The following is a 12,708-nucleotide window of genomic DNA, read 5'->3' on the forward strand; positions in this document are numbered from 1 at the left end:
TTAATTTGATCTATTTAAGGTAAGAACACCCAGCCTGTTTGTGCAGAGAAGCCCTCCTCTTCCAGTCAGCCTGCACAGCCTCAGCTTCTCATGAATAATCAGGACTTTCTAACATCCTCCCCTTCCAGCAGGCGGTGGGGCTTCAGTCAGGGGGGAGACTGACAGGGGGACCGTCCGTAAGCACCATCTTATCTGGCAAAAACGGATTTTTAGCATCTTCCTTGGCCGTGGGAAGACCATGGCGCTGTCCAGGATCTATCGGGAGTCTTTGCTGGTGCTTTTACTACAAATCGTGCTGATTTGCTCTGCTCAGGTGAGAGAAAGGTGTTTCTTGTTTTCTCTCCTGCCTTCATCTGCCTAAGAAAAAACTAAAATATTCCTGTAACGTTACAGTTGATATCTGACCTAAATATCTTATTATTTTGAATCTAGTTTGGTACATATTTTTTAATCCTACTGGCAGTTTAAGCTTTTCTATGTTGCTCGGTAATGAGCAGAGTTTATGTACTTTTAATAATCATCCTTCCCAAGTTTTCACCATATTATACCTATAAAACTAACTGCATATGCTGTTACTAATACTTCACTTCTTATTCTCTAATTAAACCTGTTTTTTAAATCTGTATAATCTTTTGAGGGACATTTTGAGGTTTTACGATTGGAATTTCTTTGACGTTAGCTTTTTCACTAAAGCTGCAACGACTGTAAAGAGTATTAGTTCTAATATTGGTATTACACACTGCGATTATAGTCTTTGTACAGAGACACTTGTGTTCTTCACCATAGACATCTATATTCATGAATTTGATCTAAACACTAACTGCTGTCCATTCATCCCAGCGTGCACACACCTGGCACCGATAAGCTCCAGACAGCAGCGGTAATCTGAACACATGCAGTGACTTAGGCAGAATAATGGGACTATAATCAGAAACCAGGTTTAGTTTCATGACCTTTCCCCTCACATCAGCAAACAATGGGACTCTGTCTGAGCTGTGCTTCACCCTCACCACCACCACAACCACAACCACCACCAGCAGCAGCAGCAGCAGCGGATGATGATTTTTTAAGATGAAATTCAGTGAAAAAAAGAAAATGATTTTTGTGTTTGTTTTCCAGAGGGGCCCGGTCGGTCCCAGAGGCCCTCCTGGACCACCAGGAATATCTGGCGTGCCCGGGGTGGATGGCATTGATGTGAGTTTTGTCTTTTAGTTTTCATATGTGGATCTTTCTGTAGCTTAATTCTATGTATGTTAGTGAGAAAAAAAGCTGTTGTCCTGCTCAATACTGAGCAGCTGCTGTAAGACAAAATTACACAAAGGTCATTTTTATGCTTTCATTTATGTAAAGGATGAAAACCTGAAGTGTGGACTGAAAATAAAATCGGACTCCTTTAGATAAATATGTATCATGTTTGCACAGGTGGGGCTGTTCCACCTAATGCACTAAATTTATTCTTTATATTTTCATTTTTTTGCACCTTTAGGGCGACAGAGGAGAAGACTCCACAGTAGACGGTGCACCAGTGAGTTGGTGTTTTCTTTCACAAGTACAAACGTGATTATGGGCTCGTTATCTCAAACTGATGGTGTTAATGGGACTTTAATCTCTTACGTCCAGGGTCCCGATGGCGATAATGGCAGAGACGGCGTTCCTGGCGCTCCAGGCCTTCCAGGCGCAGACGTAAGTGAAACCGGATGTTGACACAGTGGAGAGTGGAGAGTTCAGGTACAGACTGGAGGGTTTGGTCAAGTCCAGCAGGCTCGCCTCTGTTCCATAAACTGTTTAGAGAAATAAGAAAAGACTGATGAGTTTTGAATCCACCTACTGTTTTAATCCAGTGGATGAGACTCCTGTGGTTTAATTCTCCAGTATGTGGATGCACTGAGTCTCTGTAAGGTCTGAGCTGGAGGACTTTTCAGCTCAGTTTGTCTTGGCTTCCACTGAGAAAAATTATGTAGCAAAGTAAAATAAAAGCCAGACATTAAACAGCTTTATAAAAAAAGTTCCTTGAATAAATGAACCTCTTTAGGGGAGTGTGCAGTAGCTTCCTGACAGAAACAGGGGTCTTTTTGTGTGAGACCTAGACGAGCGCAGGGGGATCAGCTGCCAAGGGGCGGCTGACGAGAGAGAAGTGTATGCTGGGAAAGATGGCACAAAATGGTCCCAGTGTGTTTGCTGCCTGCTGTGGCCGTGCTGCTCAGAACAGATGAGGACTGAAACCGAGGAAACGTTTCAACTACAACAAACATTTAGACCAACTTTGAGAAATCAGTCTGAGAAATCAAAGAAGAGGCAGAGAGAAGCCAGTGCTGTTTGAAAACCCTCCCCTGCTGACACCTCTGTCCAGGTGGAGCAGTTTTCAGGGTAATAATGGAGCAGGCAGGTGAGGGGAGGAGCTAAAGGACACACCTTTACACCTTGAGTCTCCACAGATAAACACAAGCAAAAAAACAGGCAGAGGAGCTTTAACACGTTTGCTAACAAAGGTGAATGGTCAAATCCCTAATGATCTAACTGGACATGCTGTTATTGTGCAACTGAGACCTGAACCTGTACTTTCACAGCATTTAAAGTCCTGATTGCACTGAAATTCTGTGTATGTCTCTAGGGACCTGTTGGACCTCCTGGGGATTCAGGCCCAGGTGGCCTGAAAGGGTCTAAAGTAAGTTCATCATCTGCATTTCATTCAGTTCAGCATTAAACGTCTGCACAGATTCACTGACAAACATCTACGACTTGTTTCCTCAGGGTGTTTGGATTAGGAGGAAATAAAACCCACGTCATTAATTGTTCTCTCTGTTTTACTGAAGCAGATTTTACAGTAACAGATTTTTACCTGGAAACACGGTGCTTTAACCATAACAGCCAGACATTAAACAGCTTTACAGCTGATGGACACTGACAGTGTTTCTGGTGCCAGGTCTCATTTCTCGTTGTTTTCAGGGGGAGCCTGGGGCACGTGGGCCTCCTGGGGAGCCGGTAAGTGCAGATAAAACCTCATTCAATAAAACCTCAGCTGTTAAGTTTGTGAGCTTGGTGCTGCACAACAGTGTATAAACATTTTCCTAAGATAGTTTGGTTTAACATTGATTTTTCTAAATGATAAAATGATCAATCTACTGATACAAACTACAGAAATGATCTGTATTGATCTGTGATTTCTCTCTCACAGGGGGCGGGGCCTGACGGGCTCGATGTGAGTACCAGTCTGTTCCCTCCTCTATAACTGGATCCCAGCTCATTGGGATCAAGGTTAAAAGTGATTACTGGTCAGGGCTTATTTTTCTTGGAGAAAGAAAATGAATTTGAGTCCACTGGAGAGAAAACAAAACATTAGCCTACATGACTGAAACTAAATATTCTTCCACTGCTGTATAAACAGAACATGTTACCAAATGTGAACTAAATTAGGTTTAATTGAAACAGATGTTTGTGTTTAACAGGGTATTCCTGGCACAGACGGACTTCCAGGTGAACTGGGTAAAGCTGGACCCCCTGTGAGTATAATAATGATTTAACTTTTATTTTAAGTTGAACATTAAAATGATTTTAAAGTCATTTCTAACCTTTGTCAGGACATTAAAAACAGTCGAATTACTGTTGTTGGTGCCACATTAAGTTTTGATTCCTCGACCTCTTTCAGGGAGTGAGGGGCAGGAGAGGTCAAGTTGGTCTTCCCGGTCCTGCAGGGCCTCGGGTAAATATCCCAGCTCATGTCCCTGCTGATCATTTAGGGTAAAGGAGTATCACTGTATATTCCTGGGGTTCAAACTGAGCAAGGGGCAGCTGTCAGAGAGGTGGGGAGACCATTGGGACGTGATTTCTTTTGACTTGTGATGTTGTTTTTAGTGAAAAAAAGAATATAAGCTGCAGTTTTTTTTCTGTAGGGGCCTCCAGGTGTGTATCAGGGCGAGGACCTGGTAAGTTTGATTCTCTTGGTCTGTCACACTGAAATAAAAGCCACAGCGTGGAGTCTACACACACAGTAAACCACATCAATTACAAACACACACTGTAAAAACACCTGCTCTCTCTACCGGGTCAGGGGTCGCTATCAGTGGCGCCCCCTGGTGGCATGAGCTAAACAGGCTGTTGTGTTTTTCAGTGTCCCAACGCCTGCCCCTCTGCTCTGACTGGACATGCTGGTCTCCCTGGCATGAAAGTAAGTTAACTTTTAATGCCACTGCTGTTTTCTTCTCGTGATGCACAGTTACAACACTGGAACATTTTGCTTCTGCCTGCAGGGCCACAAAGGGACTCAAGGTGAATCAGGTGAACCTGGAAGACAAGGCCACAAGGTAAGACTAGGCAAGGTAAAAAAAACAAAAAAACAAAAAAAAACTACATGAGCAGACATCAAATCCTGATGTAAACTCTGAGTTACGTTTTCTTTCAGGGTGAAGAGGGTGAACAAGGACCACCAGGGGAAGTCGGAGCTCAAGGACGACCAGTAAAATATTTCACCACACTCTCACGACTCTGTTGAACCGAAAGGTCCCTTCACTTTGGGCCTGACTACAAACAAGACGACTCTGTACAGTCAAACATATTAACATGGGACATTTGTGTCTCTTTTCCTCTGTCCGCTGAGTGATTTTAGGGCCCAGGTGGACCAAGAGGCCTCCCAGGGATAATAGGCTCCAAAGGGGACCGGGTAAGAGGTCACAAGGTCACACATGTTGAAGAAGAGTTAAATGGACCAGATTAATAAAACTGTTGAATAATTAAAATGTTTGACGTCAAAGGCCAGAGGACAACAACATGAAGAGATTCATGTCTGCACCACATCATATGGTTATCATTAATCCAGTGTTGGTCCAGGTGTCCTTAACTTGGTGTTTCTTATTTTCTCTCTTACACTATGTAAAACACTTTGAGATGCCTTTGTGTATGTGCTCTACAAATAAACTTGTCTTCTGTGTTCACTAACTGACTTTTTTCTCTGTCCAAACAGGGACCTCGTGGGTCGCTTGGTGATCTGGGTCCTCGGGGGATCCAGGGAGCCCCAGTGAGCACAGAAATTATTACCACCACTGCTGTTTCCTTCTAGTTATTTAGACGAAATACTGATGACAACTGAAATTTCTTTAGGGTGATCCAGGACAAAGAGGAGCCATAGGCGAGTCTGGTCCAAGAGGAGTGCTGGTAAGATCTTAACACACAAGTCAGACCCACTCCAGCAGCTGTCGTTCGCTTTTTACACTAATAAAATTTACACTTCATACATTTTTGTTTGAATCAATTATTACATTTTTTTTCTTTGCAGGGGGATCGTGGTCCACCTGGGATCAGAGGACTGCCAGGGCCAAAAGGAGAGCCTGTGAGCACTTCTGTTACATACTGTCCTGACTGTTTTCTACTTCTCCTGTGAATTAACCGCCCAAACCTTTTGTTTTAAAAAAGAGCTGATGCTTTTATATTATGGAAGAATTTATAGTGCACAGCCATATTGTATTTAAACAGGTTTTTCATCTCTACCCAGAATATTACCTTCCTTCTGTGTCATAATAATCAGAATTTATCTCCTTGTTTTTTCTCTTCAACAGGGACTTCCTGGTCCAGATGGTCGGGATGGTATACCAGGCCTACCAGCATCTAAGGTAACTTACTACTGCTGTGTTTTTTACTGATGTTTGCTGCAAAGCTGAATGTCTGCAGTGAAAATCTGTTTTATTTATCTTGTTTTTAGGGTCTACCAGGAAAGAATGGGGCTCCAGGTGATGCTGGTCAACAAGGACTTCCTGTACGTGGCCTCTGGCTTCCTGATTCATCTTCAACAGTTTCTAATTGGATTTTTTTAGCTCAGATGTTGATGTTTGGTACCATTTTCTTCATGTAGGGTTTGCCAGGCGCTTATGGCCAGAAAGGACACAGTGGTCTAAAGGTATTTGTACAATGCTGAGTAGTACTACATTAGTATTCCTGTAAGCCATGTCAAAAAGTACAATAAACTAAAGTTGTTTTCCTACTTGTTACCATCAGGGTAACACAGGTGACCCAGGATTTGTAGGACTAATGGGGTCTCCAGGAAAACAAGTAAGTTTCAAGAAAATTTAAATACATTCATCGTGTTACAATATAAGTCATTCAACTGTGAAACCTCAATATGAAAAAACACATTTAAAGTAGCTGCTGTTATGTCAATCTAGTCTTTGGATTTTAATTTGAAGTATTTTAAAAACTGGAAAATGTTCTCAACCTATCAGTTATTTAACGAACTTTCACTGGAAACACAAGAGATGAGGCCACAGTCACATATTTGTCCTATGGAGCCCCGATCGTTATTTAACTTGACGTCTCGTGTTTCCAGGGCGAGCGTGGCGAGCAGGGAGTGGTGGGACCTTTCGGACACAGAGGAGGACCAGTGAGTGTCTGAAATCAGCTGCATGATAAGAGTTTTTCTCTTTGAGAGAGGAACCAGTCCCACCATCCTCCTGCATGACACACACAGGACACACAAAATCTCCTCTATGAAACAACAGGCATTACATTTATTCAACATATAGACACATTATTAATGCAGAACATTCACTGTGGTTTTCTGTCCAGATTTAACTTTGCTTTCTGTCGTTCAGGGTGAACGAGGAGAACGAGGGCCAGACGGGCCTCCTGGACCATCAGGAGCCAGGGTAAGGCCCGAGAGAGAGTCTCTCTATTATTCAGGATGAAAACTCACCCAACGCAGACATTAAACCAACAACTGACACAGAGTCAGAGACAGAAATCACCCAGGACGCAGCAGCACAGTCCCAGTCTTAAACAGTCTTCAGTAATTATCCCAACAATTACTTTGCTTTGAAGAACTGGAAATGACACATTTAAATGCTCACAGTAGAGACAAGGGTGTTTCTAAATAAAGGCGGCAGGCAACAGCTGCTTCTGTCAAAAATGGGCAGAGCATTGCATGATGCAAAACAAGATAATTAGGAGAGGATGCGCTCTGCCTCAAAGCCTTAATTTCAAACGCATTTTAAACCCACATTACATACAAAAAATAATAATTCCAAGTGTCTGACCCTAGTCCAATACAAAGAAAAGTCACAAAAAAAAAATCTCAGAAAGTTTGTGGGCTCAGTACAGAGCCCTGTGATACTCCATTCGTTAGAGCTCACGTATCTTTATGTTAAATTATGGTTTAAATATCAAGAAAAGACTAATGATACTTCATCCTGTCTATTTTGTGTAATACCATTAATTGTGGTGAAGGTAAGAACTAGATTATGAAGTGATAATATACAATAACCTTTTTTGGCAGAACAAATTAAACCTGAGAGGAAACAACATGATTATAATGAAAAGGTACAAAAATTGTAAAAGTAAATTCAATCTGACAGAAAATGGTAAAAATAATATCCAGGATTAATAAAGTGATTTCTGTTTAATTCAGACCTGATCCAAGCTGCTGTTGCAAACCTCAACTTTAATAAACTACAAAGATCAGTGCCCTGAACTACACAGCGAGTAAATCACAATGTCTCCCTGTCTGAAACGTTTTATTCAACACAGGACCATTCACCAAGATAAACTTGTATCTTGCTCAGACACTGATAGCTGGGAAGTGGAGTTGTATTTGCTGCTGTTATTAAATAGTGGAAGGTCTTTATGAACTTCTGTTAAACCTCTAATCCTCCGGTGAACCGGCATGAATGGCCTCTTGTTGCTGAGGTCTGAAGGGGATTTGGGGCAGGAAAAGAAGCTGAGCAGCCCTGAAAGAGCTCTCTGTTTCCCAGGAATGCCTGAGACTGGTCCGGTCACTGTACCCCACAATCAGTACCTACACACACCCAGAAATATCTGATGGGGGGTAGATGGTTGGGTGGCTTGGGGGGAAGGTCTTCAGGACCTTCCAGCCTTAGTGTTCAAATGAAGTGAAGCTGGATTTTTTTTTTTCTGCACATGTGGTCAGGTGAAGGCGGGGGAGTTATATTTCCTATGTTTTACACAGTCGATCCTGTGTTTTGATTCTGAGTCTTTAACAGTTTATTTTGGTGTGTGTGTGTTTTAACAGGGAAGCAAAGGCAACCTGGGTCTTCCAGGACTTCCTGGTCCTGGTGGTTATCGTGGGCAGAAGGGGGAAAGGGTAAGGGACATGAAACCACGTCAAAATTAAGCCAGACTCAGGGCTCAAATGTAACCTGAAATGCTTTTGCAAACCCCTCCCTGCACTTCTAGGCCACACTGATGTTATTGTGTTATTTTTGTTGATTAGAAGTTGAATATGGGCGGTGCTACGGTCTAAACTGTCCCCTTTATAAGGCGATAAAAAGCTAACAAGAATGGATGCTATAGAACTGGTTTTTAATATTCAAAATTTTCAGCTAATTAAATTAATTATTCTGTTCTTCCTCAGGGTTCAGTTGGTCTCAATGGACCAAAGGGAGACCAGGTATGTTCCATCAGTTTTAATATTACACTGGGTGTTATGGACATTTAAAGCAGATTACAGTGTTGAAGTAGAGCACAGTAAGTCCCCAAAACATGTCATGGGTCTTTATTTCAGGGTCCTCCAGGTGCTGAAGGAACACCTGGAGAAAGAGGAGATGTGGTGAGTGATCAACCACTGAAATACCTCAGTGATTTACATTATTAAGAAGTGTAGGAACAAAGTTTTTCAGTATAACAGTCTTCAAACTCTTGATGCAGCTTTCTCCAGACATACAATAATTTACACCTCTTTTCTCTTCCAGGGAGATCAAGGAGAACCAGGAGAGAAAGGATCGGTATGTTCCCCTGAACGGAGCATCACAACCACCTCACTACACTTAAGATGACTGTTTCTCATAAGGTCCTACTGTATGTCTGTATAACCTCAGGATAACCTCTGCTGGTTCAGTTCACTTAAACTTTAAGAATTCTAAGACCTTTTTTAGATCATTTTGAACTCAGTTCACGACCTATTTCAAAAAGGTCAGTCTTAAGGTCAACGTAAAATAAAAGGACCTGCAGAAACTCTGCAAAACAAGTCTCATCACATCTGCTTGCTGTTGCTGTTCGCAGACAGGCCCGCCAGGAGAGACGGGAAATAAAGGACCCGAGGGTATCCGAGGACAGGCAGGGAAAGATGGCAAGCCAGGTCAACCAGGACCACGTGGCATGCAGGGAGACATGGGGGTACCAGGCCTGCCGGGAGCTCAGGGACGAGCGGTGAGATATTTTATCACTAAACTTTCTGAGACAGCTGCTTTTTCTACAGCATGTTCCCCCACCTGAACAACAGAGGTGTTTATTTGAAGACTAGGCCAAATGATGAAACATTGGTTAAAAAAAAAAGTCCTTTAGGTGCAGAGTCAACACCTTGGGGCCATGTTGTATGTGATGTTTTACCACAGGAACAAATGTCTCATCACTATCAACAATCTCTGTTTCTACAGGGAAAATCGCCGACAGATGCGCACATTAAACAAGTCTGCATGAGGGTAATGCAAGGTGAGTGTTTGTCATCTTCACACTCAGGTCATTCAGGTTGTGTTCTGTAGTTTTTACCCACAGGAAGTTCCACTGTTGAAGCACGAGGCTCATGATCAAGCAGTCTGTGTTTTCTGCAGAGGGGAAGTGACATCATTCATTTAAAAGTCACTTCACACAAATCCCCCCCCAAAAATTGCTTCTCACTTAGCCATAGTGGTATCCAGCCTGACATGAGAACTAACAAAGTCCTGGTTTTGCGTTTCAGAGGTGAATGTCTTGAATTATCAGCCCAGAGGCCTCATTAAAGCACAAAAGTTGCTGAAACTGAAATGTAAACCATGTCTTCCTGTGTCACAGAGCAGCTAGCCCAGCTAGCAGCCAGCCTGAGGAGACCTGAATCAGGCATCGCTGGCCTGCCTGGTCCACCAGGCCCACCTGGATCTCCAGGCCCTGCTGGAGAGAACGGTTTCCCTGGACACACAGGATCACGAGGACTGCCTGGTCTGAAAGGTCCACCTGGTGTAATGGGTCAGAAAGGACCTAAAGGTGAGATTCAGAGTATCAGGTCTATGCCCATATAAACACGTGACTAGGAAGGTTGTTGGTCTGTCTGAAATATGGACTCTGGGTTTACTGCTTGCTGCTTCCTTAATCACTGAAAGACAGATGAGATGTCTTATGTTTCGTCCAGGTGATAATTATGTTTCTCTCTGCAGGTGACCAGGGTGACAAAGGAGACAGAGGACCCACTGAGAGAGGACCCAAAGGAGCACCTGGTGCCCCTGGTCTACCAGGTAAATGACAAGTATGACTAAGATGTCGTTAATAACCCCAGAGTTTACATCATATCTGATTGTGTCCTTGAAAATATTTCTATAAAACAGGTAATAAGAGTTAACAGAAAGCACCTAAAAAGTGTTTTTTAAGTTTTCATCAAAACAATTTTTTTACTTTCAGAACCATAAACATGTTTTTCTATAAAATCTTATTTTCCTTTAACAAAAATTCCCATTTAAAATGGTCCAGTCCAAGACCTGTCTCATCAAAAGTAATGTAAATTATGAATCCAGACAAACAAAGGTGTCTTCAGTACCAGACCATAGAGTCAGACTGAAAAATTATCTGTGATAATATATTGGCTGGTATTAATTTTAAACATATGTCTGAGATAATTTATAAACAGTGTCTGCACTACATCGTTTCTCCACTGGAGGGCAGTGACAAGCTCATTTTTGCACTGTAAAATGTCTTCCTGCGTATCAATCAAATCTGGTCCAAGTATTTTACAGCATTAGGCACCAAAAGTAAAGTGATGCATTCAGGAATAATGCTCTGAATAGGTTTTTTTTTAGGTCCAGGACTTTAAGGCATTCATTGTGATCAATTAATTACAGAAACAATAACTCGTTAGAAAAATAAGGCATTTAGTCGCACCTTTCTATGGCGACGCTAGTGAATGACTGTTGTCGTTTCTGTTGTAAAAACATGAGAACAGCGTCATCACCTGTCGTGTGCATATTTTTGAACAGAGTAAACAGCACAAGGCAATTTTAGAAAGATCTGCAGACTTGGGACTGCCACTGAAAAACGTTACGAACGAGTCAGCACGTATGTGCAAGACTTCTTTAAATCTGATTGGACGACTGGAGCGTAAAGCCCACCCCATTGCAGATAAATGGCTGTGACTGGCCCGGCTCTTTTGAGGCCGGAGGAAGAGACTTTCGATGGCTGGGGGTGCAGACCCACATTCTTTCGCTAAGAATTGGCTGGTCAGGCTACTGATCCAAGTTTCGACCCCAGTGATTTCTGAGAAAGGGGCATGTTGGTCCATCAGAGACGACTTTGTGGCTTCTCAGAGCAGGAATAGGAGACGATCTTCAGGAGGCAGGACTGGTCCAATGAGGATCTTGGTGTGAGAAATGATCATTGATGTTCCCAGTAGTGGGGCAGTGGTTTGCCATATTGCCTCACAGCAAGTAAGTTTCAGGTCTTTTACCAGATCTTTGATCAGACAGTTCCTGGCAGGAATCAAAGTCTTGCTAATTCTGGACTTTAGCGTGAAGTCAGAGGTTCAATGAAAAAGTCCTGCAGCGATTCAACAGTGCACACAACTTGGAGAATCAGTTTCTCACTTCGTAGATTCTCTCGTTCTCTTTTTCCAGGTGAACCGGGCCGACCAGGTTACGGCAAAGATGGCCGTGATGGAGAGAGGGGACATCGGGGTGTTCCTGGTATTCCAGGTGTTCCTGGACTTCCTGGTCCCGCCGGTCTGAACGGTTACTGTGAGCCATCACAGTGTGTCCCACCAATGGTGGCGTCGCCGGTTCCGGCAAAGGACTCCAGCATGAAGGGCCCCAGTGAGATGTGAGGAGGGGCTGGAGTTGAGCTGAAGGAAACAGAGACTGGAGGAGAAAGCAGCACTCGATGGAACATTTGTCCTTTTGGGATTTGTGACTTGGTTTCTAATTATTTTTTAAATTTGATCAACTTGTTTGGAACCTGATTTTTTTTTTTTCCTGACACCGTCTTTGTGGTTACAAACTGACGTTAAGGCGGACAATGAACAGCAAAGAAACAGCTTCAGAAACTACATATTTCACTTTTACCTCAATTGTATCTTCTCGTGTTTTTTTTTTTTTTTTTTTAAAAAGGCACAGTCCGTAGTTTTAAGAAACTGAGAGCTGACTGTATATGTACAAACCTACCAGCTCCGTTTCTGTCCAAGAAACATTGAGGAGAGTCTGAAAGTTTTTCTGTATGTTAATGTAAATGTGTCAGTCTACAAATTACACTGCTGGATAACATTTTGTTTGAGAGTATCTTTGTGGTTGAATCCACCTGTGCTTCCTCCTCTAAATGTCTGATCATTCCTCTGTTGTGTCTGTGAATGGAGGGTTTTATCACTTATTTATTATATCAAGGTTCAACGTGATGCCTGCAAGTTGTACAAAGGAGGAAATAAACACATTTTGATAACCTCTTGCATGTTTTGTATGGACAAACATGGCCAAAAAACAAACAAACAAAAAAACAAGGACTGCACTTAAAAATAAGATCTAAGATGAATAAATTTCAATTCCTACAGTACTTACCATCTTTGAGATTTTCTCCTGAACAGACAATCTGGAACGATAAACAGAAACCTGCAATGTGCAGTCACAAAAACATGGTTCAGACTACACATATCAGCAGTTCAACACTGAACTGGTGTTAATTTTCATTCAAAGTATCAGTCGTTCTTTCTATAATCATCTTTCTGTCAGGATGTAATAGCCTCTGTGGGTTTCACTGTGCAGA

At 42.4% G+C, this 12,708-nt stretch overlaps 1 protein-coding gene across 1 annotated transcript; it reads left to right on the plus strand.

Annotated features, from left to right (window-relative positions):
• Nucleotides 1-238: 238 nt before the first annotated feature.
• col9a1a (collagen, type IX, alpha 1a) lies at nt 239-11,805 on the plus strand. Its single transcript, XM_026304214.1, has 32 exons — nt 239-313; nt 1,120-1,194; nt 1,487-1,525; nt 1,621-1,683; nt 2,612-2,665; nt 2,947-2,982; nt 3,176-3,199; nt 3,447-3,500; nt 3,647-3,700; nt 3,891-3,923; nt 4,109-4,165; nt 4,248-4,301; nt 4,400-4,453; nt 4,604-4,657; nt 4,958-5,011; nt 5,095-5,148; nt 5,270-5,323; nt 5,550-5,603; nt 5,693-5,746; nt 5,843-5,887; nt 5,986-6,039; nt 6,314-6,367; nt 6,579-6,632; nt 8,012-8,083; nt 8,354-8,389; nt 8,504-8,548; nt 8,691-8,723; nt 9,001-9,147; nt 9,375-9,429; nt 9,769-9,957; nt 10,128-10,205; nt 11,574-11,805. Exons 1-32 carry the CDS (start codon nt 239-241, stop codon nt 11,777-11,779), a joined length of 2,064 nt encoding a protein of 687 aa, XP_026159999.1. The 3' UTR covers nt 11,780-11,805.
• The last annotated feature ends 903 nt before the right edge of the window (nt 11,806-12,708 follow it).

Source organism: Mastacembelus armatus, chromosome 1, assembly GCF_900324485.2.
Source record: "Mastacembelus armatus chromosome 1, fMasArm1.2, whole genome shotgun sequence".
NCBI classification, from domain to species: Eukaryota; Metazoa; Chordata; class Actinopteri; order Synbranchiformes; family Mastacembelidae; genus Mastacembelus; species Mastacembelus armatus.